This window comes from Bombus pascuorum, chromosome 8 (assembly GCF_905332965.1).
Source record: "Bombus pascuorum chromosome 8, iyBomPasc1.1, whole genome shotgun sequence".
Lineage (NCBI taxonomy): Eukaryota > Metazoa > Arthropoda > Insecta > Hymenoptera > Apidae > Bombus > Bombus pascuorum.
The window spans coordinates 10,696,989-10,724,554 of record NC_083495.1 but is presented as its reverse complement, the minus strand read 5'-3'; the positions used below and the strand labels follow the sequence as shown (position 1 = coordinate 10,724,554).

General features: G+C 31.2%; 6 protein-coding genes across 6 annotated transcripts; 1 reads left to right on the top strand and 5 right to left on the bottom strand.

Annotated features, from left to right (window-relative positions):
* On the bottom strand, positions 1-2,466 carry LOC132909814 (inorganic pyrophosphatase-like). The gene is made up of 3 exons (XM_060964925.1): positions 2,249-2,466; positions 612-1,397; positions 1-533 (listed from the first exon to the last, which is right to left on the bottom strand). The coding sequence occupies exons 1-2, from the start codon at positions 2,439-2,441 to the stop codon at positions 1,153-1,155; spliced, it is 438 nt and encodes a 145-aa protein (XP_060820908.1). The 5' UTR covers positions 2,442-2,466; the 3' UTR covers positions 1-533; positions 612-1,152.
* Positions 2,467-3,284: 818 nt separating this feature from the next.
* On the bottom strand, positions 3,285-7,554 carry LOC132909818 (venom serine protease Bi-VSP-like). Its single transcript, XM_060964929.1, has 7 exons — positions 7,393-7,554; positions 6,722-6,807; positions 5,613-5,903; positions 4,833-5,135; positions 4,581-4,682; positions 4,358-4,509; positions 3,285-4,034 (listed from the first exon to the last, which is right to left on the bottom strand). The coding sequence occupies exons 1-7, from the start codon at positions 7,398-7,400 to the stop codon at positions 3,876-3,878; spliced, it is 1,101 nt and encodes a 366-aa protein (XP_060820912.1). The 5' UTR covers positions 7,401-7,554; the 3' UTR covers positions 3,285-3,875.
* Positions 7,555-8,810: 1,256 nt separating this feature from the next.
* LOC132909796 (venom protease-like) lies at positions 8,811-12,852 on the bottom strand. The gene is made up of 8 exons (XM_060964893.1): positions 12,742-12,852; positions 12,529-12,665; positions 11,864-11,949; positions 11,328-11,417; positions 10,643-10,945; positions 10,366-10,467; positions 10,148-10,293; positions 8,811-9,805 (listed from the first exon to the last, which is right to left on the bottom strand). Exons 3-8 carry the CDS (start codon positions 11,943-11,945, stop codon positions 9,641-9,643), a joined length of 888 nt encoding a protein of 295 aa, XP_060820876.1. The 5' UTR covers positions 11,946-11,949; positions 12,529-12,665; positions 12,742-12,852; the 3' UTR covers positions 8,811-9,640.
* Positions 12,853-14,231: 1,379 nt separating this feature from the next.
* LOC132909797 (venom protease) lies at positions 14,232-17,128 on the bottom strand. The gene is made up of 6 exons (XM_060964894.1): positions 17,020-17,128; positions 16,061-16,150; positions 15,281-15,583; positions 15,022-15,123; positions 14,814-14,950; positions 14,232-14,467 (listed from the first exon to the last, which is right to left on the bottom strand). The coding sequence occupies exons 1-6, from the start codon at positions 17,099-17,101 to the stop codon at positions 14,309-14,311; spliced, it is 873 nt and encodes a 290-aa protein (XP_060820877.1). The 5' UTR covers positions 17,102-17,128; the 3' UTR covers positions 14,232-14,308.
* Positions 17,129-18,754: 1,626 nt separating this feature from the next.
* Positions 18,755-22,336, bottom strand: LOC132909784 (bis(5'-adenosyl)-triphosphatase enpp4-like). The gene is made up of 8 exons (XM_060964876.1): positions 21,759-22,336; positions 21,438-21,678; positions 21,231-21,329; positions 20,791-21,154; positions 20,501-20,710; positions 20,155-20,412; positions 20,007-20,094; positions 18,755-19,839 (listed from the first exon to the last, which is right to left on the bottom strand). Exons 1-8 carry the CDS (start codon positions 21,869-21,871, stop codon positions 19,797-19,799), a joined length of 1,416 nt encoding a protein of 471 aa, XP_060820859.1. The 5' UTR covers positions 21,872-22,336; the 3' UTR covers positions 18,755-19,796.
* A 56-nt stretch (positions 22,337-22,392) lies between these two features.
* Positions 22,393-27,271, top strand: LOC132909806 (uncharacterized). Its single transcript, XM_060964909.1, has 7 exons — positions 22,393-22,771; positions 23,118-23,169; positions 23,275-23,321; positions 23,404-23,437; positions 23,602-23,708; positions 23,783-23,895; positions 23,987-27,271. The coding sequence occupies exons 1-7, from the start codon at positions 22,716-22,718 to the stop codon at positions 24,247-24,249; spliced, it is 672 nt and encodes a 223-aa protein (XP_060820892.1). The 5' UTR covers positions 22,393-22,715; the 3' UTR covers positions 24,250-27,271.
* The last annotated feature ends 295 nt before the right edge of the window (positions 27,272-27,566 follow it).

Genomic DNA, 27,566 nt, shown 5'->3' with positions numbered 1-27,566 from the left:
TCCGCCTAGTATTGAACTGGCTGGGAAACTGACATAACTGCCCGGAGAGAAGGAGAATACAAGGGGGCATGAAAGGACGGGGAGGACCACCAACCCTGATGACTGCCAACAGATATTATTACCGGGGTTGTCTGCCCTCAAAGCAGCAAAAAGGAGGAGGGGAGGAGGGGTTTATTAGTGGGTATATGGCAACCAACATCCGCCCGAGTCGCACAAAACCCGGTGATATATGCGGGGTCACTGGGCATGCGTAACAGCCATTCTCTCCCCTCCTCACGCAAAAAAAAAAAAAAAATAACTTTGGATATGGCGATATCGATAATCCATGTTTCACACTAAGTAACATAACAAGTAACGAAGTAAACATGTCTACAGAATTTATAGTAAACGTGTATAAATCTCCTTCATGCTTTTAAAAGCATATTTTAGTGACGAATCTTCTTTGACATGGATTGAAAGTTAAAAATATCCAGTCATTGATCTGCTACAGTAATTATATATTTTTTTAATAAAATAAAATCTTATTTCATCAACTGTAAGTAAATCAAAGCTGCGTGTTATTTGAAGTTAATTAGATAATTGACACAAACAAACGAATATTTGTAACTTACCAATAGGATCTATTGCTTGAGCCTCCAATGTTCCTGGAGCCTTATCCAGTATTTCTTCAGCAGCCTCTGGAGTTACTTTAAAGGGACTGCCTATCACGGTTGTATTAGTGCTGTGCAAATTATTTTTATTTGTGTAATTTAGTGTCTGAAATGAATATTTTTATTCATTAAAAAAGAAAAAGTTAGTAAAGAGTATATATAAAACTAAATAGAGAAAAATTGAGCATTGTACAATAACCACTATAGATAATATGGTCTTGAACCCAGACTAAGAGTTTACATAAGCTATGATAAGACATTGTTCACACACTTGAGTAAATGTGCAAGGATAGAAAAATGTATATGTGTCTATACCATGCAATCATCATTCATTTTACATCAGATTAGAGCCAATAAAATTGATGATATCATTTTATAACCATTAGCGAATGTCACAGAAGGGGAAATGCATCATCTTTATCATATTGTAATTACATATCTCTTTGTACTCTAATTCCTCATATTGATAACATAATGCCTTGATAATAGTTTCATCAGAGGATTAAACTACCTGTGGTAAAGCCCCATAGTTCCATATGTATCCATGATGAGGAAAACAGTTGGCAACATATCTCAATTTGCCCTTTTTAACATCTTGCTTGATAGGATTTAATGTTTCTTTAAGATTGATCTCCATCTTTGCATTTGTCCATCTTGGTATCTCAACAACCATATTCACTATTTTATTATCTTCATCAGCATAAAGTGGAATATCATGCATGGGTGAAATTGGACCAGTATCATTTCCTATAACACATATAGCACATAACTCGTATATAGAAATATATTTCTTCGTTTGATTTTCTTTTTACAAGAAGAGCAAGTATTCAAAAAAAAAACTGTAAAAAAAATTAAAGTTCAAACAAAGATCTGATATATATAAATAAAATGCGCTAAGGAGTATTGGGGGAATTTAAACTGATATTAAAAGACGATAGACTTAACTTTCCAATTTTAACAGAGAAATTACGTCATACATAATAACGCAATATGTAAAGATCATAGACAAGCGTGCAATTTTTTGCGCAACACGTATTAAAGAAATGAAGACGAACGCGCAAACTTCAAACTTGTGGTACCTTCAAACGGATCACATTCAATAATTAAAATATCAAATAGAATTGAAATAACACTAGTAAAAATAGGAATGAACTATAAACATATGCGACAAATAGGAAACCGAACATTTTTTTCTCATTAAAAGCATTCGATCCTTTCACCAAAGCTAGATATAACGTTCATATTACGCGGAACTCGTTCCTATAGAAATGACGAAACTCTTACTCTAAGAATGCAAATACGTTCAGAAAAACATTGGCTTTCATACATTAGGATGCAAAAAATGCTTACGAAAAACTAAAATGTTATACATACACGTTCGAAGAAACGTGTTTCATACTCAGTGTGTTAAAATATGTAATTTCAATTTTCAAGTTGAAAATGATACAAAATATAAGAGTCATGTTATGAAGAACACGAGGTCATACGATGATATGTTCAAAAATTTTAGTGAAGTATCCGGTGACGACATACTAACGGTCGTTGAGAAAGTCGAAAGACAACGGTTTAATTTTAAGGTTATGTTATTCCATACTTACTGAAATATATTCTGTAATCAATGCTGTTCGGTGCACCCCTTTCGATCGTCGTGTATGACATTTTTCTCACGTATTTTTCAAACAGAGAACACGGTCGTGACTTACTAATAGTACCGGTCGTTACTAATCTGAGCGGAGTAGCAAGTTTATTTAAACTGCGGTAACGTAACACGTGCGACGTTATCAACGACATCCTGACATCTAACGTCTATATTACGTAGCAGGATTTCCTTTGTGATAAAGCTCTGCTAATCTATTATCACGACAATATCTTTTTTACCTCGAAGACAGTGAAATGGTAGAAATTAATTTCAAGAGAAGTTTTACAATATCTTACAATGGTATTTTTTACTTATATAGCACTCTAAATTGATATTAATATCAACTACAGTGAATGTGAAATTCCAATCTGTAATCTTTTAAACAATGAATCAGATTTAATGATAATCGATAGTGAATAGTATCAATGAATTTTTCGTGGTCATAGTCCATAGATAATCTCTAATGCATTAAACGTAAAATACTTATTGTTATAGATAGCTGTACAAACGCACCTAGTTCAATGATATTTTAATTATCCCGCCCCTTAATTATCTATTCAAATGTAGTTTTAATTCCTATTACTGCCTTCAGTGTCAGAATCTTATTCTACGCATTCAAGTCGGTAACACTGAAAATAGCAAGAAGAAAGGTCGGTATGATCATAATATAGAAAAATGTATTATCGCAGCCTCTTGTGTGCATTTTTGTTTCTATAAACATATGTATACATATACATATTGTCTCGAACATCCCATATATATATATATATAATATATATAGTATATAAATATATATATTTATCAACTATGACAGTGTTTTCCTTTGAACATTGAAAGGTGATACAAAAGTAATGTGCGTCACCTACACATGTATCTACATGCAGTAACATACGAACAGATTTAATAGTATAAACTTTTTCATTTATCATCATAGTTTGGAAATTAAAGTGTCTTGTAAGTATGTGTAATGTGTAATCTCTAACTATACCTTTCCCTGAATGGAAAGTTCTCTTACATCTAACTAAAAATACAGAAAGAGAATATTTAACTGGAAAGTGATAAAAACTTGGAGGATGCACGGGATTGCATGAGTACACAGGACGTTTTCAGCGAATAAAAAATAGTTTTGGAAGACGTGAGACTTTTCTTGTGTTTTATGCACCCTCTGTGTCCAAACTTCCAGAAGCTCTCTATCTTATGAAGTGTTTTAGATTAATCCGAAATTTGGTATGTACATACAAGTAGTATACGTTCTACGTGGAATATTTAATCAGGCTCTTGATACATCAAAAAAAATTTATAGAAACTTTCAGAGAGTTGGTTTATTATTATCAAAATTAGTATAAATATGATTAGTAGAAATTTAATTAATGTTCGTTTATCATCTTTACATACCTAAGTCGTGGAGATTTACCGTGCGTAAAAAATTAGTGTCGTTTCAAAGTTACATTTCGTGCATTTTAAGGCTTTAATTTGTGCCGTATAAAACAATTTAAATTTGACCTGTCTCTTATCTCCACAATAAGAAAATCCAACTTTACTTTTCATTTACGAAAAGTGATATTTATGGAACAGTAATAATCGTATTATTGCAACGCTGGGAGAATGAAGCTGTCAAGGTACGACGTGATCCTAGTGTAAATACCAGGATATCCAGCTACAGCGCACGCATGACCATAAGACACAGCGCCTATTAGGTAAAAGGTTAATTGCTGTCGTATCATCAGTGGCCCGCCGCTGTCACCCTGAAACGATCGTTAAATTTATAATCAAAGGTACTGAAATATATTAATCGAATTATATTGAAATTATACTTATATACAGCAATAATCTATTATTTCTTTATGTATTGAAATATTCCAATTTATAATGTATATGTTATATGTATTTTGAGTAAACCTAAGATTAGAAAGAAATTGGATTAAATACCATAATGATGTGTGAGAAATGAACAAAAGCACCTAACACTTAATGTTTAACAACTTTAACGTACACAACTTTAACGTTGATTCGAATTGACGCGTCTTCAGACGCCGAATAATTTGTAGTAAATCTGTAATTTAATTACCGTACAAGCATCCTTTCCACCCTGAGCATATCCTGCGCATATTATACCATCAGTGATAGGTGCATTAGGAAATTTGGAATAAGCTCTTTTGCATTCGGCGTTCCTAACCACTGGCACTTGTACTTCCATTAATACATCACTTGCTGGTCCTTCTACGAAGAAAATGAGAAACACATTTAACACTGGAACTGTTTAATTTTATTATAAAATTGGTATCACTTACTAAATTTTAATGCTCCCCATCCAGCAACAAGGGGGTTATAGCCCGCGAAGTTGTTATTTCGCAGAGACTCCTCTATGGGGAGACAAATGGGATGTATGTACTCTGAAGAATAAGAATAAGAAGAATGACGAAAAGTATAAGAAAGAATAGTACATGTTTTATGATACAATATATGTGTACGGTAAGAAATTCCAGGAAATGATACTTCAGTAATACTCAATAGCATATACTCAACAATATTTGAGGACTTACTCGAAAATGGCACCTCCTCCACCAATCTAAGAATGGCAATATCATGATTGTGTATATTGGGAATATAATCAGGATGTATTAGTTTAGATTCGAATCCCATTTGAATAGGATGAGCTCCGTCGTCATCTCGTTTTAGATTTAAGTCCCCGATACGAACCACGTACAAATCACTGCGTATTGCACAATGTGCTGCGGTCAAAACATGCCTAGCCGATATCAGGGAACCTCCGCACTTCCATTCAGGTTCGGCATCTGGGTTCAGGGGATTACGAAAACCTAATGCAACTATCCATGGCCAAGCACCTAAAACGTAATAGTTATAGTTGTAAACATACATAATCTTTTCTCGCGTGATGAATTAGAAACTATTGTTATCCATTGGATAACTACATACGTACAAATACTCTCAAATAGAAATTTGATTAAGAAAGAAATTAAATTTTGACTTCACTGGAATAAGAATTATTAGATAATTCTATATAATTTCTACTTAAACTATACTGAACTATAAAATGCAAATATGTAATTTCTTCCTGAACACTTTTTGATCGCTATCCACGTCCATTACCTTTATGTTGATTTTTAATTTCAAATAGGAAGATAGCCTTCCTAACATGAAATAAAAGAAAGAAATAATCCAAATTAATAAGTAATTTATTGAAGTTATTATTTATTGTAATTGAAACGTACTTTAATATACTGTTTAATATGCTGCCTTTAAAGTTCATTCTTCGCAGTAAATCGCTTATTATTAATCGGAAAGGAAGAGATAAAACGTACCAAGCTTAGCTGGTTTACCATTAACCACTCTGGTATGCGCGACGTTGCTAAAACCACAGTATGGTGGACGTAAGGGTCCATACTTATACACAGTTTTTATTAAAATTCCTCTCTTCTTTTTGTTTGGATCGTTCGGACAGCAAACGATCGGATCACGGCCCTCATATTTGCACAGTGAATTTCGTAAAAAATTGGTAGCTGTATGGCCCTGTGTCTGCAGTATTTCTTGCAGAGGCTTACATCTTTTAATGTTGAGGCAGTTGCCTGTTTGATTGTTCGGTGTTGTACATTCTGGATCAAACAATTTTAAAATAAAACAATTATGCGGTTCGGACATGCGCAAGAACGCAACGCCGATTACTCAACTTTCGAAGTAAAAAGCCGATCAAGTTCACCGGATTGCTCTACAGACACGTATTAATCCGTAAGAGTTAGTCATCATCTTGATAATAATTATGTGAAGAAACTTTTGACGTGAAAATATAAAGTTTTAATTGTTTAGATATTGTGTTAGTCATACTTGCAAGAAAATGAATATCTTTAACCTTATTTTTTAAATAAACACTTTCTTTATTTTGCGATAAATAAATTCTTAGGAAGTCGGGACAATTTTTAAACAATCAATTTTATGGAATTAGGACAATTTTCAGCGAGAGTATGTAACACAGTTAGGTAAAAGTGATTCAAATATAGTAGTGACATTAAATTAGAAATCTGTAGAATTGTCATTGGAAATTCTGAGAATATCTTTGCACCTTTATCTTAGGTATTACGCCAATAGTTCTCATTGATGTGATGCAATGTTTATCACATTTATTTTGTACGTAAAACGAGTCGTTGGAATATTCGCGAAGTTAACGAAGCTTTTTCTGGAAACTAGATCGGGGAGGTAGATGTGAATAATCAAGTTGAATTTTGCCATTAACTTCGTCACCATCTTGAAAATAAAAAATCATAAAAATCGTTTGAATTTTATGTGGTCTGGCGTAGCTTCTTTCTTTTCATTGATAATTAACAAACGCGTAAAATTTCGAAATAGCCCGAAGGTTCCGTGACGAGGTCGTACTAGAATCTGAAGTGCATGGAACAAGACAATTTAAAGTACAAACCTTGAGCAGACACCGTGTGAACTAAAGGATCCAGGAAACTAATTAACACCAAACATGCAAACAGTATCTTGAAGCTTGTCATTGTCCTGAAATAAAGAAGTGCCGAATTGAAAAGACGCAGGATGAACGAACAGTAAATCTAATAAAAGAAACTTGGTTCACATTATGATGCAATGTTTTGAAACAAAGAGCGAAAAACTGTGGCGAATTAGGAAGACGCGGAATTGATAACAATAAAGGAAACTTAGTTCGTATTATAAATTGAATTTGCATCAGAAGAGAAGCACGATCACGCGAAATAGATCGTAGGAATGACAAATATCATCGACATACGTTTCTGTGTAATTTCATTTTTGAAAATTGCTCAGTTTAACACTAGAACGATCAAACTCGTCGCAATGACAAGCTTCGAAACTTTTATTTGTGCAATTCACTAAAAAGCGCCATAGTATTTTTTGTAAAATTAACGTTTACATTTGTCGAGTTAATAAGATGACTATAGACAACTTAGAGGAAAAATACAAATAGGAAAATCATCAATTTCAGATAACATTTAATAGAAAAATGTGGATACTTGTAAATACTAGAACACGTTTCTATACGTACATAGGAAGACTTATAACTAAATGCTCTACATAACTTCAAATCTTATTGTTTCTATTTCTACTTACCTCACCATTCTTGGAAAAATAAGATACAATTGTACCAACTTCTCTCTATGTACCTATTTATACCATCATTTTGTTGCTTCTCTTACAATTATGTATTATATAGCATATTCAGACGCACATTACAAGTTGATAGTTCGAGTACTAAAATTTGTAAAATATCAATAACGTGATAACAGAAATAAAAACTTTTGCACGTAACACATCACATAAAAGTTATTTCTACGATAAAAACTGTTTACTTGTATGACAAGTGCATAGTAAGACATTTTAATTGATTTTAAAAATGATTCATCTATAGTCGCAGAATTATCAAAAACTAAACACGATCAATCTTACGACCCTTTCACTTATACATTTGACTGCTAATTGATAGATGCCTGTCACGATGAGAAATGTTTTTACCCTTTTTTTTATGCTCACTTTTAAGAAAATCTTGTAATTCTTCGACAGTGGTGCGTATATTGAAATATTTCTAATGTCATTCAAAGGTATCAATTCTGCTCCCTTTTTTAGTCACAGAAGAATTTTCTCAGTTACATGTGTTCAAAAATACGTTGAACCATGCAACGAATGAAGTATATGTCACCTAGAATGAAAAAGAGATTTCCTATACTGGTCCATTCTTTTCCTTATTCTTTGAATACCAGCATATTCTTCGAAATTATGAATAAATCCGGAAAATCGTTTAATCTGAAAAGAGACATAAATTATTAACATCATTCATCCATATGAGATTCAGAATTTTTGTTTTGTGTTGCAGAAAAAGAAGGCAGCAATTCAATGATTGATAAATTATTTCTTCCTTGCCTAACGCAATTACTTGTTTCTTTCCTTAATCCGTTACTAATAATTTAAACAAATTTAATAGTATATATGATGAATCAACATACCAGGATTAGGGAAAATGTGTAATCCTAGTGAGGTACCCACAAATTTGTAATCAGAGCTGTTAATATACTTTGTTAGATCTATTATCCTGTCTAACTTAACAGTTGCTATTCCATGATCACTCAAATGAACAATATTAAGATCATGTAAACCATGGTATTTTATCTTGCTGTGAATATACCTAGTTATATTATCTAACTTCCTAAAAATATCATCAAATTGAAGTCGTTTTATTCCAATCACATGCCCATGATAATCTGACTCTTCAATGTATAATATTCCAATATTTATTGGATGTATAGGATGTACAAACCATGATATCAAGGTATCAATTCTTTCTTCCCAAGGTACAGTCTCATTAAAATTCTGATATAATTAAAAATTAATTATTCATATTCTAATAATTACATATTTCCAATAAAGTAAAGTCAAAGATATATACCTGAGCAAATGTAGGGGCGATTCCTTGATATTTATAAATGCCACCAGGCCACATCATTGTGCCACTTCTTTATGCACCAGCCTTCTGATTAATAATCTGAAGAATCATACAAAGTACTTTTACAAAATTTGTATAAAATACAGTAAATATGCGCAATGTTAAAGCATTCAATGGGGTAATGGTAGTGCACGTTCAAAGGCAATGTACGTCACGTATATCTATACTTACATGCAATAAAATACGAATAGATTTAACATTATAAACTTTTTTATGCATCATAATAGATTGGGAATTAAAGTGTCTTGTAAATATCTGTAATGTGTAAGTATAGCTCTGGCTGAATGGAAATTTCTGTTACATATAGCTAATCATGCAAAAAGAGTGTATTTAATTGGGAAGTGATAAAAGAATAAGTAAAATTTCGAGGATCCATGTGATTTCAGGAGTAGACAGGAAATTTTCAACGAAAAACAATAGTTTTGAAAAATGCGAGGCTTATCTTGTATTTTATGCACTCTCCGCGTCCGGACTTCCGGAAGCTTTCTATCGTATAAAATGTTTCAGAGTAGTCCGAAATTTTGCATATACATACAAGGAGTATACGTTCTAAATGGAATATGTTCTTGATACATCAGAAACAAGATTTATAAAAGCTTTGCGAAAGTTGATTTATTATTACCATCAAAAAAGAAGAAGCGGAAAAAGTAATTTAATTAATGTTTGTTTATCATTTTTATATTTCTAAGTCGTGCAGCTATAGCGTGTCTAAAAAAGTAGTGTCGCTTCAAAGTAACATTTCGTGCATGTTAAGGCTATAATCAGTGCCATACAAAACAATAAGTCTGGACTGGCTCTTATCTCCACAATAATAAATTCCAACTTTACTTTTAGCACACGAAAAATGATATTTATGGGACACTAATAATTTTCCAACACTGGCAGAATGAAGTCGTCAAGGTACGACGTGACCCTAGTGTAAACAGCGGGAAATCTAGCAGTGCCACACCTGTGACCACTGGACAAAACACCTATTTGATAGTAGGTGAATTGCTGTGGTATTATCAGTGGTCCGCCGCTGTCACCCTGAAACGATCGTTAAATTTTTAATCAAGGTTACTGAAATATTTCAATCGCATTATATTGAAATTATGCTTATATACAGTAATAATCTATTATTAATTTATGTATTGAAATATTCCAATTTATAATGTATATGTCATATGTATTTTGAGAAAAACTAAGATTAGAAGGAAATTAGATTAAATATAATAATGATGTGTAAGAAATGGACGAAAGTCTTAAGTTAACTTTAATAATATCTCTAATATTTAAGAACTCAATGTGACGTTGATTCGAATTGACTTATCATCAGATACTGTACAATTTATGGTAAATTATTTATTTAATGGTAATTTATTTAATTACCCTACAACTATCCTTTCCTTCTTCACCGGCGCATATTACTTTTGTGGTGATACGAGTCTTATCAATTGGCCAATAACCTTTCTTGCATTGGGTGTTGTTAATCACTGGCACTTGTACTTCCAGTAATTCATCACTTAAATCTTCACCTACGAAGAAAATGAAAAAGACATTTAAAGTTAGAACAATTTTTATTTTATTATGAAATTGGTATTACTTACCATATCCTACCGCTCCCCATCCAGCAATGAAAGGATGGTAACCCTCGAAGTTTTTATTTCGTAAGGGCTGGTCTATGGGGAGACAAATAGGACGTATGTATTCTGAAAAGTAAGGACATAAATCATAGTGAAGAAATCGAGGGGCGAGGAAAATAAGGAAGAATTCTACACGTTTTATAACAAAATATACATATACAGTAAGAAATTTAACGAAATGATACTTCAGTAATATCCAGTAGCATAAATATTAAAAAGTCAATAATATTTAAAGACTTACCCGAAAATGGAACATTTTTCTTCAGTGTAAGAATAGCAATATCATCATGATGTGAACCGTTAATATAATCAGGATGTTGTATTATATATTCGATTTCTATTTGAACAGGATGCGCTCCGTCATCATCTCGTCCTAGGTCTAAGTCCCCGATACGAACCACGTACAATCCAAAAAATTCTGCGCAATGTGCTGCGGTCAAAACATGCTTAGCCGATATTAGGGAACCTCCGCAGGCCCAATACGGTTCCCCATCTGGGTCATCGCAATCAACATAGCCTAATGCAGCGATCCATGGCCAAGCACCTGAAATGCAATAGACATAGTTACGCAGATGCATAATTTTCTCTCGCCTAATCAGTTAAACGCTATTATTATGCATTCGATTTTCGATCATGCAAGGACGATAAGTACATACGTACAAATACTCTCAAATAGAGATTTGATTGAAAGAGAAATTGAATTTTGATTTTAATGTAGTAACAATTATTAGATACTTCCATATAATTTCTACTTGAGTTATATGGAACTCTAGAGTTCAAACATATAATTTCTCCCCTAACAGTTCTTGATCTCTGTCTATATTGTACTTTGATATGCTGTTTAGTGCCTTTCAAGTTCATGCTTCATAGTATATCGCTTCTAATTAACCGGAAAGATTAATAGGAAAAAGAGACATAAAACGTACCAAGTTTAGCTGGTTTACCACCAACCACCCTGGTATGCGTAACGTTGCTGAAACCACAGTTTGGTGGACGCAAGGGCACACTCGAGGTTGCTATAAAACATTTACAGAGGAAGAACTTATTATATTTAGAGAATTGACAGTAGAGTGATGAATTAATTCGTCTTCGCTGGTTGTTTCACGTTTATCCTGATTATCACGCTTGTTTTGTACGTGAAGCCAGTCGTTGGAATATTCGCGAAGTTAACGAAGCATTTTTCAGAAACAAAACCGGAGAAGAGGTGAATAGTTAAGTGGAATTTTTCCATTAACTTCGTGACCATTAACTTCGTGACCATTAACTTCGTGACCATTAACTTCGTGACCATCCCGAAAATAAAAAATCAAACGTGTTCCTTTTGATTTTATGTGGTCAAGCATGACTTCGTTCTTTTCACTGATAATTACCAAACGCGTAAATTTTCGAAACTGCATGAAGGCTATGTGACGAGACTGTACTGCAATCTGTAGTGTGGAAAAAGACAACTTAAAGTGCAAACCTTTAGTGCGCCCCGCTTGAACTGATGGATGCAGAAGGACAATTAACGCGAAACATGCGAACAGTCTCCTGAAGGCAGTCATTGTCCTGAAATAAAAAAGTGACGAATTGAAAAGACGCAGGACTGATAACGGTCAATATATCTAATAATAGAAATTTGGTTCACGCCAGGATCTAATGTTGTGAAAGAAAGAGTGAAATACTGTGGCGAATGAGAAAGACGTTGAAGTGATAAAAATAAAAGAGACTTAGTTCGTACGATAAATTGAATTTATATTGGAAAAGAAGCAAGATCGCGCGAAATAGCTCATAGGAATGACAAATATTATCGGCATAAGTTCCTGTGTAATTTCACTTTTGAAAATTGTTTAGTTTAACACTAGAACGATCAAACTCGTCGCTCTGAAACTTTCATTTGTGCAAATTACTAAAAAGCACCATAATGCTTTAGTAAAATTAACGTTGATTTTTGTTGAGTTAGTAAGATGACTACAAGGAAATTAGAAGAAAGGTACAAATAGAAAAATCATCGATTTCAGATAACATTTAATAGAAAAATCTGCACACTGGTAAATATTAAAACACGTTTCTATACGTACATAAGAAGATTCATAACAAAATTCTCTATATAAATTCAATTTTTACTGTATATCGGTTCCTACTTACCTCACCACTCCTGAGAAACGAAAATACACTTGTACCAACTTTCGTCGAAGTACCTATTTATACCATTATCTTGTCATTTCACTTACAATTATCTACTATATAGCGTGTTTTATCGCACATTACCGATAGTTGTACTACTAAAATTTACAAAACAGCAATAGCGTGGTAACAGAAATATATACTTTCGCACGTAAAACATTACATAAAAGTTACGTTTATGGCGAAAGCTGTTTGCTCGTGTTCACATGTGCAACTTTAATTCATCTCAAAAGTCATTGATTTCTAGGCACCGAATTATCAGAAACCAATCACGTAAATCATAAAGACCTTTTGGAATGGAATTCTCTTCGTTGCCACATTTCCGGAATCGAGCAACTAACTTACGATGCTACTAATCAAAATATTCTAAGTTATGATTTATTATTACCAGATCTTTTACGTCAGAGAAAATGCATCTGTCGTTGTCTAACTTAATAGTTACCATTCCATAATCACTCAAACGAACAATGTTAAGATCGTATAAACCATGGTATTCTATCTTACTATGAAGATATCTAACTAGATAATATAACTATATTACCTAACTTTATAAGAAATCATGAAATTCAAGTCCTTTTATTCAGATCACATGGCCATGATGATCTGGTTCTTCATTATATAATATTCCAAAATTTATTGTATACATAGGATGTACAAACCATGATATCAAGGTATCAATTCTTTCTTTCGAAAGCTATAGTTTTATCAAAATTCTGATAGAATTAAAAATTAATTATTCACATTCTAACAATCATATATTTTAAATACAGTATTGTCAAATATATGTATATATATATATATATACCTGAGAAAATGTGGAGTGATTCCTTGATATTCATGAACGTCACCAGACTACATCATTATGCCACTTCCTCTTTGTACATCAGCCTTTAGATTAACAATCTAAACAAACATACAAAGTAGTTTTACAAAATCTGTATAAAATACAGTTTATATGCGCAATATTGAAGCGTTGAAGAGGATACAAAGGTAATGTACATATGTATTCTCATGCAACAAAATACAAACAGATTTAATAGTATAAGGTTTTTTATTTGTCATAATAGTTTGGGAATTTATGTCTCGTAGGTATCTGTAATGCGTAAGTATACCTTTGGCTGAATGGAAATTTCTCTTACGTCTAGCTAAGAATAATGTAGAAAGAGTGTATTCAATTGGAAAATGATAAAAGCATAAGTAAAGTTTTGGGGATGCACGTGATTACATGAGTAGATAGGACATTTTTTTACGAATAAAAAATAGTTTTTGAAGACGCGACACTTACCTTGTATCTTATACACTGTCTGTGTCCGAACTTCCGGAAGCTATTTATCTTATGCAACGTTTCCAAGTATTCGGCAATTTTGTATGTATATACAAGAAGTATACGTCTTAAGCGGAATATTTAATCATTCGCTTGATACATCAGAAACAAAATTTGTAAAATCTTTGCTAAAATTGATTTATTATTACCACCAAAAAGGAGGAGCGGGAAAAATGTAATTAGTGAAATTTAATTAAGAAATTAAAAAATATCATTTTTATATCTCTAAGTCGTGCAGGTGTAACGTGTGTAAAAAATTAGTGTCGTTTCAAAGTTATATTTCGTGAATTTGAAGGCTATAATATGTGACGTACAAACCAATATAAATTTGGGCTGCCTCTAATCACCCCAATAATAAATTCCAACTTTACTTTTCGTACACGAAAAATCATATTTATGCAAACACTAATAATTATATTATTTCAACGCTGGGAGAATAAAGCTGTCGAGGTAGGACGTGACCCTAGTGTAAACGCCAGGATAATTAGGTAAAGCGCACTCATGACCATAAGACACAACACCTATTTCATAATAGGTGGAATTTTGTGGTATCATCAGTGGTCCTCCGCTGTCACCCTGAAACGATCGTTACATTTTTGATTTTAATGTTTAAAGCTTTTAATCAAAGTTGAAATATTTCAATCGAATTATATTGAAATTATACTTATATACAGTAATAATTTATCATTACTTTATGTATTGAAATTTTTCACTTTATGATGTACGTATTACATGTATTTTGAGTAAAACTAAGATTCGAAAGAAATGAGATTAAATACCGTAATGTTACGTGAGAAATGGACAAAACTATTAAATTATGTGTATTTATCATTTTTAATGTTTAAGACGTCGATTTGATGTTGATTCGAATTGACGGTCTTCAGACACCGTATAATTTATATTACATCTGTAATTTAATTACTTGACAAGAATCCATTCCACCCTTAGCGTATCCGGCGCATATTACTGTATCAGAAGCGTCCTTATAAGCACGTTTGCATTCGTCGTTGTTAACCACTGGCACTTGTACTTCCATTAATGCATTACTTAGTTGTCCTCCTATGAAGAAAATGAGAAAGACATTTAAGACTGGAACTGCTTAATTTTATTCTAAAATTAGTATCGCCTACTATATTTTAATCTTCCCCATCCAGCAACGAAGGGGTTATAGCCGATGAAGTTGTTATTTCGAAGGGACTCCTCTATGGGGAGACAAATGGGACGTATGTGTTCTGAAAAATAAGGAAATAAATGATAGCGAAGAAAACGGATTACGAAAAGTATGAGGAAGAATTTTACATGTTTTATGATAAGAAATTGAAAGAGACGATAGTTTAGTAATACTCAATAGCATAAATATTAGAAACTCAGCAATATTTAACGACTTACCCGAAAATGATACATCCTTCTCCAATTTAAGAATAGCTATATCATCATGGTGTTTCGGGAAAGCATAATCAGGATGAATTAGTTTAGATTCGATTCCCATTTGAATAGGATGCGCTCCGTCGTCATCTCGTTTTAGATTTAAATCCGCGATACGAACCACGTACAATGAACGGTGTATTGCACAATGTGCTGCTGTCAAAACATGCCTAGCCGATATCAGGGAACCTCCGCACTTCCATTCCGGATCCTTTTTTGGCCATCTATAATTATGAAACCCTAATGCAACCATCCATGGCCAAGCACCTAAAACGCAATAGTTATAGTTGTAAACATACATAATTTTTTCTCGCGTGATGAGTTAGAAACTATTGTTATCCATTGGATAACTACATACGTATAAATACTCTCAAATAGAAATTTGATTAAGAAAGAAATTAAATTTTGACTTCACTGGAATAAGAATTATTAGATAATTCTATATAATTTCTACTTAAACTATAATGAACTATAAAGTGCAAATATGTAATTTCTTCCTGAACACTTTTTGATCGCTATCCACGTCCATTATCTTTATGTTGATTTTTAATTTCAAATAGGAAGATAGCCTTCCTAACATGAAATAAAAGAAAGAAATAATCCAAATTAATAAGTAATTTATTGAAGTTATTATTTATTGTAATTGAAACGTACTTTAATATACTGTTTAATATGCTGCCTTTAAAGTTCATTCTTCGCAGTAAATCGCTTATTATTAATCGGAAAGAAAGAGATGAAGCGTACCAAGTTTAGCTGGTTTACCACCAACCACCCTGGTATGCGTAACGTTGCTAAAACCACAGTGTGGTGGACGCAAGGGGCCATACGAGGTTGCTATAAAACATTCACAGAAGAAAAAATTATTATACTTTTCTGGTTAACGAGTTGATTCAAACTTTTCATAATAATGTTTTATCTTCTTTATACAATATTAACCATTACTCCTGATACTTTGCTCACATCGTATACAGTCCGACTACACGCTTCTCCCATCATTGCAGATTCTCTATTCGTCTTAATAACGTAGATATTTATTTTTATACTATAACATATAGTTATTAGCACAACGACAATACGAAAATAGAAAATATGAAGTATGTGTCTGGAATATTCTTATATTATAACTAACTTCATTAAAGTCATTAAATAAAAAGCTTGGAAGCTTATACAAATGTGAAATCTTGATTAATGTTCTCTTGTCTCGGTTCTTCTAGATACACAGTAAATCCTAAGACCTCGAAATAACGTAATCATAAACGTTCTTGCTACGATAGAACGCCTATGTTACTTTATATCAAGTAATGTTATCATCGATTAATTCTTCAGAAAATACAGCGAAGGATACGTATGTGCCTTCGTATAAACTTCGTTGCGTAGTTTCCTGCGCAAGATACAAGTTACTTTTTTGATTCTCGATCGACTCGAACTTTGGAATATTGTTGCGCGGTACCCGGAAGGACGAATATATGTAGATAATTGTATGTACGTATTGTTCGCTATGCAGTGATAATTGGATCCTTGATAGAAAAATATCATCGTAAAGTCGACATGATTTCATGGGACCATACTGAAATATAAGATTCAGAATTTTTGTTTTGTCTTGCAGAAAAAGAAAGCAGCCCTCTCTTTTAATGTGAAATAGAAAGCAGAAACTTGAAATTTCATGGGACCGTACATGGAAAAAGACAACTTAAAGTGCAAACCTTCAACAGACGCCTGGTGAACCAATGCTTGCAGGAGGACAATTAACGCCAAACATAGAAACAGCATCTTGAAGCCCGACATTGTCCTGAAATAAAAGAAGTGACGAATTGAAAGAACGTGGAACTGACAACAATAAAAGAAGATAAGTTGAATTTACATCAGAAAGGAATTTCAGTGATTTAGAACTAAATCCTCTATATAAATTCGAATCTTATTGTATATCGGTTCCTACTTACCTCACTATTCTTGAAGAACAGAGATACACTTCTCCTAGGCTCCTATTTATACCATCACCTTGTCACTTCACTTGCAATTATTACTTACAATTATCAATTATATAGCACATTTTATCGCACATTATCAATGGCTGTACTACTAAAATTCACAAAATAGAAATAACGTGGTACACAACAGAAATAAAAACTTTTGCACGTAACACATCACATAAAAGTTACTTGTACGATAAATGCTGCTCGTGTGGCACGTGCAACTTTAATTGATCTTAAAAGCGATTGATTTGTTGGCACGGAATTATCAAAAACCAATGAACAGCGAATAGTACGTGATACCTCTGTGTATTTTCCCACGAATATTTTAATTCCCTTCGTTGCCACATTCACGGAATCTTTGTAAAGCTATCTCGTTGTGTTACAAATTAAAAGAATGGGTACTTGCTACTATAATTCTGATGAAAGAAAAGAGACGATGATGTTAAGATAACATTTATTTACTGATTTGTTTACATACAATTCTGATACAGATACAGATACAAATATTATAATAGGCAAGTTTGATCTGTAAGTTGAATTTTGTGAAATATCTTGCTTATAGAATAAATTATGTTAGAATGTAATTTCTAGGATAATACTAAGCATACTGATTATACTGTTATGATTTGGTTTAAAACAATAAATAATTCACTCATGCATAGTATTCTTCCAGTTTTACGTGTAATTTCGGTATTGTTATAAGTAGAAAGACAATTAATGTCGTTCGAAGCAATTTTCGAATCATTCATATTACGTTTAATACATACATTTATTATATAAGACAGTATCGTAAAATTTGGAAGAAAAAATTCGTACAGGAAGTACATTTTATGGAACATCTAATAAATATGTGTGTACACCTAAAACACCAATTAATGATGACTGATTGTTCAGAGGTTTATATACATTATTTAAAGACATTCAAAGATATCAATTCTGCTTCCTGTTTTATCACAGGAATAGTTTATCATTTATATGTATTCAAAAATACATACAACCGCGCAATAAATGAAGTATATGTCACCTACAATGAAAAGGAGTTTTTCTATACTTAATATTTCCTTTATATGCATATGAAAGTCTATTCTTCGCGTAGCATGAAATTACGAATAAATCTGGAAAATTATTTAATCTGAAAAGAGAAATAAATTATTAACATGATATATTAATACGAGATTCAGAATTTTTGTTTTGTCTTGCAGAAAAAGAAAGCAGCCCTCTCTTTTAATGTGAAATAGAAAGCAAAAACTTGAAAACAAATTTTTTGGAAATTTACTTGCAAGTATCATTTTCAATATCGTGATTTTCATCCCAATGGTACTGTGCTTCCAAATCTTCCAGTATTCTTCTAAAAACAAAAAGTCGAACCTTGTTATTATTGACATTGGCATTACAAGAGAGGTGTTAGGAAGCAACTCCTTTTTATTATGGATTTCTTTGTAAACATATAAATGAGAAATTTAGCTTTCGTTTTTTACTAGAGAATTCATTCTTATTATGCTTTGATAGTTATTACATTACAACTTTTCACGTACTATTCATATTTAATAATTTCCTAATACTAACTAGTTCAACATTACATATGTCCTTGCACGGATTTAAACATATGTATGATACAATTAACACTTAGTCAACCTCGCGCACCACAGCGAGCTATACGTTTCTCATTGCAATGCATAGGTCACCTATATATAAGTCACTGTCTACCACGCATTTTTCCAAGTATCACGAACTAATATTCATTACTTAAAAAACAAAGAAATCTAAAAATTATTTAAGCGATCAATTACATCATGTGGTAATGATTTTGTTTAACGATTTCACATATTGTTTATACAAGACATCAAATTAAAAGTATATATTAAAAGTACAAAAAAATATAGGTAAAATTAAAAGCATTAAAAATGACTAAAGATAAATAAAACGACTTGAACGTAAAATTAAAAATTCATAATGCATTTTAAAATTTTTTTTAGTGTGATCGTTTGATTATAATTTTATTTAGTCATAACTGATAGTGTAATTTTTCAATTGAGTTTAATACCACTAAACTATAATATACACCTATAGTATATCATAAAATACACCAGTTTATAAGGTTATAAAAGCAGAAAAAGTGACCCAATTAATTGGGAAGAATTCAAGATAAACAATAACTGATAATAACAAAAAAAAAAAAAAAAAAAAAAAGGAGAGGAAAAGAAAACGCATTGCTGAAGTCAAAAAGGGAGATCTCCCCGTTCGATCACGCAGCAATGTACTTCACAGAGGGAAGAGATCTCCTTATTCGGTTGTGTTAAGTGTTAAAATTAATTCTAAAATCATAATTGTTTAAAAAGATTGAAATTCTAATTAAACGTTTTGCTATATTTAAAAGTTTGAAACAATATAACTTTATTTATAAAAAGTGAAATTATGTTTATGTATTCTTCGTCACGATGCTATTTCTTATTACGGTGTCGTCATTTTTTTGAATTCATTTTGTTATCTTTATGCAATATGAAAATTCATACATTGCTTGATATTTTTGCCTCCATCACAATATATCTCCTGAAAAATCAAAATATCAATATTGTATTATTAAAATGCTTCTTAAACTTCAATTTCCGCCAAATCCGAAATCCAATACATTTCTTATAGTTATTATTTATCAAAAAATTCCAAGTTAGTAACTTAACTTTCTCTTCAAATTAGGAATAACATATACTTCGACTTACTTGCCAAATTCTTTTTTTATTTGCTGTCTCGTCCTATACAGTATTATGGATATTCCTCCAACTACCACACAGAATGTAGTGACGGGAACTGAACAAATAGAAGATGGTAAATAACTGTGCATAACAATGACGCATAACGTTTACTTACTTATCGATTGCAGCATCACGGTTCCTATGATAGACTGTTGATGTTTCTTAAGACACTTGGTTAGATGTGATATAGTACCATTCCCTATGGGACATTGTAGATCGAGTATTTCACAAAATAGCGGAAATAAATCTAGATTATTAAAAGGTTTGAGTTTGCACTGAGGTATAAATGCAGGACCATTTGCGAAGAAGAAAGGATGCATTCCTATAGCCTCATTATCATAGCCATGAAGACCAAATTCTGAATCACTGGTTACTAAACATAAATATCCCATAAAATTTAATATATACCTTTAATTTTTAATACATACTTGAATTAGTATTTATTATGAATCATATTATACCTGTAATATTGAACTTTTTCTTATAATATTCTATGTTATCAAGGAGATTTTGAAATGCATATCCAATTTCAGCAATGACAAAGATAGGACCAACGCGAGTATTATTTCCATAGTGATATTTCTTAGGAATTTCGTCCCTTTTGAAAACTCTAAACGTCCTCAATTTCAATGCTGTTTGCTTCAATGTTTGATAAATCATTTCTTCTTTACCTAAAAAATTTACTTGTTTATTTTCTTAATTTCTTAATCTCTTAAACAAACTTAATAGTTCATATGATGAATCAACATACCAGGATTAGGAAAAATGTGTAATCCTGGTGAGGTACCAACAAATTTGTAATCAGAGCTGTTAATATACTTTGTTAGATCTATTATCCTGTCTAACTTAACAGACGCCATTCCATGATCGCTCAAATGAACAACATTAAGATCATGTAAACCATGGTATTTTATCTTACTGTAAAGATACCTAGTTATATTATCTAACTTCCTAAGAATATCATCAAATTGAGGTCCTTTTATTCCAATCACATGGCCATGATAATCTGGCTCTTCAATGTATAATAATCCAAAATTTATTGGATATATAGGATGTACAAACCATGATATCAAGGTATCAATTCTTTCTTCCCAAGGTACAGTCTCATTAAAATTCTGATATAATTAAAAACTAATTATTCATATTCTAATAATTATATATTTCCAATAAAGTATAGTCAAAGATATATACCTGAGCAAATGTAGGGGCGATTCCTTGATATTCATAAATGCCACCAGGCCACATCATTGTGCCACTTCTTCTTTGTCTAGCAGCATTTTGGTTAACAGTCTAAACAAACATACCAAGTAGTTTTATAAAATATGTATAAAATACAATAAATATGACTAGTATGATGACAAAAATAATATATGTGTTTATGTGTCATAATTTACATACCCAAATAGGAAGAATTCTATTATCATAATGATACAAATCATATGAATATTTTGTTGTATTTCCTGAAGCAGGTTCATAAAATTCATTATCTACAACTCCATGTGTTTCTGCATACAATCCTGTGGCCATTGTATGATGGTTAGGAAATGTTTTTGTCACAAAAATATTCATCATGTAATCCGCATATGTGCCACTATGTTTCAGTTCATTCATAAATGGTGTTTTGTCAAAATAGTCATATCTACGAAAGAAAAAAATTATTCAATTAAAACGATCGTTTACATACAAGTAAAAATTAAAAAGTAATGACATCTAAAATACCTGAATGCATCATATGATATTACTAACAACTTCGGATATGGCGATATCGGTAATCCATATTTCACACTAATTAACATAACAAGTAACGAAGTAAATATGGCTACAAAATTCATAGTGAACGTGTATATATCTCCTTCATGCTTTTAAAAGCATATTTCAGTGACGAATCTTCTTTGACCTCGATTGAAAGTTAAAAATATCCAGTTATTGATCTGCTACAGTAATTATATATTTTTTTAATAAAATAAAATCTTATTTCTGAATCAATCTATCCGATCGTACACATAGACATAATTCCGCGATTTAATAGTTTCTAAAAAATTCCATCAAACGATACCAATTGAAAATGATCAGATATCTGTTTCACACGATAAAAGAAAATTAGAAACATTAGTCAATCCCTATTCACGGTCACCGTTTGCCAAATACTAAACGCTCCCTCATTTATCATGAACTATAAAACTATATATAAAGTAATGACACAACCCTTTCTACTTTATACTAATCATACCACTGTCTTTTTGAACCGACGAATTTGTTAAACGAACATATACTTTAAGCACAAATACTTAATGAAAAGAACTCGACGAAATCTTGAATATTCTTTTACTGTCTACACGTAGATAAACGTACAGCGAGTACGTTTTAAGTACGAGATCCTTTCTCGTTTTTGGAATGTTGGCGAACTTGTTTTTTGGACGCAAGCGTGTTAAATAAAACTCCAGCGGAAAAGAGTACATTCAAGTATGCTATGCGACTGACAGATGCTCGAAGCTACGGTCTGCTACGATGCATTGTATTCGAAGGAGATGAATCGCGCTTGATATTGTCCTTATTTTCGTATGAAACATCATTTTTTATTCCCATTATCCTTCACGTATTACGTGAAAATTAAATATCGGTATTTGAACACCTACATCAGTTAGATGACGGCGATACGCCGTGTGTTAACAGGTCATGGGGGCCTGTTTCGGCCGCTGCATTTCCAAAGTTACAGACTCCTTATCGTACAGGTTAGAAGTGTACCTTTTATCTCAAAATAAAAATGCATCTTTTTAGGTATCTTCATCTGACATTCATTTCCAGACTATGGATGTTTATTCAACTTTATATATCTATGAATATAGCTAAAGAAATTAATCTTAAATAGAGATTTGTTTTACCTATTAAATAAGCACTTTATTTTGGATATTTAATATAGTTTTGTATATTATATGCGTTCTATATATTTTTGCAACTATCAATTTCTCATAAATATATAAATATCAACAGTCTATTAATTTTTGTTAAATGTACCTGTTTTCATCATTATATTATGTATATTTCTTTTTTTTAATGTAGTATATATTTGAATTTAAGGTTTTATCAAAGACACACCAGTATGTCCTACCAAGGAGACGAACAAGTTGAGGTACATATAATTTTGCAGTTGATTGAAGATTTTAATGATCCTGCTAATGATAAAATAATGAAGTCATTCATTATATTGCCAATATTTATAATTACTTTTTTGTAGTTTATAGATGACAAAGGAGATGCAGAACAACCTAGAGGATCAAAAACGTAAGAAATTGTATTGAGCTTAGGGCAATGTTTAATTTTTGTTGTATTAATTACATGCTTCATTGTTATGCTTCCTGGATAGCCTGTTATCGTTTCTCTCCTTAAACCGGTTCAAGGTAAATGGATTAGTCTATTAGAATATTTTTTATATTTTATTGAGCATAGTAAGTCTATTTATTAATGTGATTATTGATTCTAATTACATTGTTCAGTGTTACCATTTAATTATTACTTTCTTATTATCAAGAAAATGTTTCCAGTGTTTATAATATATTTGTAGAAAAAACATGGGGTTCCTGTAACATTGGAATTATTGGAAGATGGAGCATGGTCAAAGGGTACTAATAAATATGCCAGATTAAACTCTAGGAATGATGCTTCTACAAGGTATAATGCCTATCTGAATCACTAAAACAGTACACTACAAAACAGTAACTAACTGCAATAAAATATTTTATTAGTTCTGGTCTAGATACTCCACTTCAAATTCTTGATGCAAGAACATTAATGAAACAACAAACATGCGTTTCTTCCACTCCTGGCTCATCATTAGATTTGGAATGGGAACATGAAGGTAAAGGAATGTTTTTAATTATGAACATCTAAAGTTATATACATTATACATTTACAAGATATAAAAGGAAAAAAAATCATTGTATATTTAGGAATGCCTCTGCCAGTTATAGACGATGAAAAAGTTGAGAGTACAGATGGTTCTATAACTCAAACATCAGTAAATAATAGCCAACCCTCTAGCTTGACAGCATCTCCTTGGTCTAGGGTGTCGACACCAAATAGTTTAGAATGGGATCCGGTAGAAGCCGATATGGTATGTGTTGATTTAGAGACTGAACAGCTTTTGACTGAAATAGAAAGATTAACAGATAGAGCGTTGAAGGAAACAGGAGAATGGACTAATGCTAGTTGATAAATAATGCATTTACAATTAAACAGGATTGTTTGTATTTTTGTATTACAAAAAAAAGAGTACACAACGGAATTAACATATATAAAGTACTTTTAGGAAGAAAAAAAAAAGATTTTATTGTTTCAATATTTGTATTGTTGAAACAATATGAAGATATATTTATATTGTTTCAAGGTATATATACATAAATGTATAAGTTAATATAATTCACATAGATTTTAAAGAAAGGTATATTATCTGCTAATACTTTTCAACAGTTTATTACTAAAAAAAATTGCCAACTAAAAACGAGAATTTTTTATATTATGCATATATATATATATATATGCATATATATAATATATAATAATGCATATAATATATATATATATATATATTACACTCGTAAAAAACTTTTTCATTTGACACCTTAAGTTTAAAAAATAAAGATGGGGATGTTATATATTGCATTGTATAATTTTGTGACGTATTCAAATACTTCTATTCTGATTTCGCTCGACTTCCACGAGACAATAACTTTCTTCTTATTGATAGTTTTTGCATATCTTTTAAAAGAAGCTCATTTTTTAATATTATTTTAATACTTTATTTAATACTCATATTGCTTATTTATTTCTAAACCAAAGATATTTTTCTTTCATTAGATTAGTTTGCTGTGAACGTTATTGATCTCGTTTTTTTCTGTACACATACCGTCATACAGTGTCATATTATACTACTTTAACCTTTTGAAGCATAAAAAAGTAACACGAAAAGAAAAATTGTTTCATTTTTTAATTTTGTATAAAAGATAAATTTTCTATCCAAATACCATAGTAAAAAAGGACCTATATAAATGGCCAATTGTGCTTCAAATGGTTAAACAGTACATATCATCATAGTAACAATATACATTTTCTTATGTTTGGAAAGTTTACTATGCATTACTTAACTTAGATAGGAGAAAAAGTTTTAAGACGGAAATTAAAAATAAATTGTATCAGGTGCTATCAATGCAATATATTTTTTGCGAGTGAAATTATGATCAGTTTTTTCCGGAGGAAATTTCTTTTGTAGCTTGTTGTTGGTATAATTAGCCATATTTTATACAAGAAAGGCTATTAAATAGTCCAAATAAGTCTAGTCACAATGAAATTCTGTGAATCTCCGTAAAATCCGAAATGAGAGAAAGGGAGGGCGGGAGAGGATGAGGCGGTACCGATGTAATATTAGTGTTGATACACATATTGGGTGTACAAAAACATATTTCTACTGAAGTTAAATTATTATGAGATGATTAGGTTACAAGTATAGATAGAGTGTCGATTATTGATGGATAAATGGTTTTCAAACCGAGTTAGGCTGCCTTACAATAAACAGAAAACGTATAAAAATTCGCTAATATGCTCGTAAACTTTGATTGCATCATATCTGTGACTTTGTTGCGTTTACAATTGCGTAATTTGTAAGATCATAAGTTTGATAATAATTTGCATTATGAGCGAATCAAAATGTATGCAGCAATCGTATAGATAATAATAACGTTAACGATAATGAAAATGTTAAATGATAAAGATGCAGTATGTTAATGATTCAGTGCTATGCTGTTTATGCACTCCAGAGGTTTTATCTCTCGTCATAATTTATCTTAAATTCCAAAAATTGAAATTAAGTTTTGGTGATACATATTATATATGTATATATAAATAAAAAGAAGTAAAGTTTGTAAAGGTTTATATTAAATTGCATGATAAACGCACAGAAATATTAGTTGAGCATAATATATGTGGCTTAACATTAATACCTATGTTAATCTTAAACACAAAATGTGTCCACTATGCTTAATATACAAACTGATGCATATTGATTAGTATGGAGGAAAGTCAAAAGGTGCTTTAAACGATAAAAGAGAAAGATCATAAAACGCTTGCGATCTGTTTCTCTATCACTAAAAAAATTATGAATACATTATTTATAGGAGAATTAAGTATAGTTGATACTTTGATGATTCTAATGTAAAGAATATCGGCAAAGAATATCAAATTCAAACGCAACTTGTCTTTTCTCGTTTTCGCAAATTAGTGCTGTACAAAATATATGTCAAGAAGTTTATTATTTTTTATTATTTGTCAAACTTTTATTATTTGTTTATTTAGCGAATGTGTATACAAAAGTATAATTTCCAACAATTTTAAGTGCTCCGACATAATAGGGACCAAAAATATTTTCAGTATTAAATCTTTTCATGGCTAATATTTTGTAATGAAACGATTATTTTATGTAAGTTATGATTATATAGCGAATTTGACTTCAATCGATTTTTGTATTTAATCCTAGAATTAATTGATATTTTTTGACTCCAAATATTGGATAGCGTTATATATATGTTTCACGTATAGAGAACTAATTTATAATTGTATCAGTTTTGAAGTTGTAAACAAAATTTATCACTGTTGGCTTTAAGAATATATTTATCTGCGCCTAGTATTAGAGATCGAAATAATATTTATATTTCGTGCACAGCCGTTCACATTTCATTGTGGGTTTGCGATATGTAAAAGTCAACACTGTACATCGTTTGCTTACGTATTAAATACAATTATTAATATTGGTATAATTAAATAAAATATGTAATAAAACCGTTATAAAACACGGTATCTTGTATTAGTATCTTTATTTGTTTAAATGGAATTGTGTATAGAATCATAGCATAAAATGCAAGAAATTGCATAAATTTTATTTGTCATCAATGACGAATCGTTTTTAAATCTAATATTGCATATGACCTGATGAGATACATTTTCATTCGTGTTTCTGTTCGATATACGAATTCTTTTTAAGGGTTATCATATTATGTTTATTCAGCATATAAAAATCGGCCAACGAGTATAAAGTTAAATGTGAACATGAATTAAAAGGAAAACTATTATATTATGATAGATGTTAAAATGAATATGTTTATATGCTTTAGTAAATAATTACTTTATTATATTTTTATGTACATGCAAGAAGAAATGACAAACAAGGTGTACTTTCTACCCGAGTACCCTCGTATTTTTAATTTCCCTTTAATTAGCTATTACACACGAATATAATGAAACCATGTTTAGTATGGTCCCATGATACTTTATTTTTGTATATTTATAATGCAAAAAATTCTAGATGTTTATTATTATATTGAAGCTTAAAACAGGTCATAATATGCAGTGCTCCAAATCTTAGTGTTTAAATACATATGGGTATATTATTCATATATCTAGTACTAATATTTAATTATGCATTAGCTAAATATTATGTGAGTAATATACATATATAATTTCTGTAGTATGGAATACATT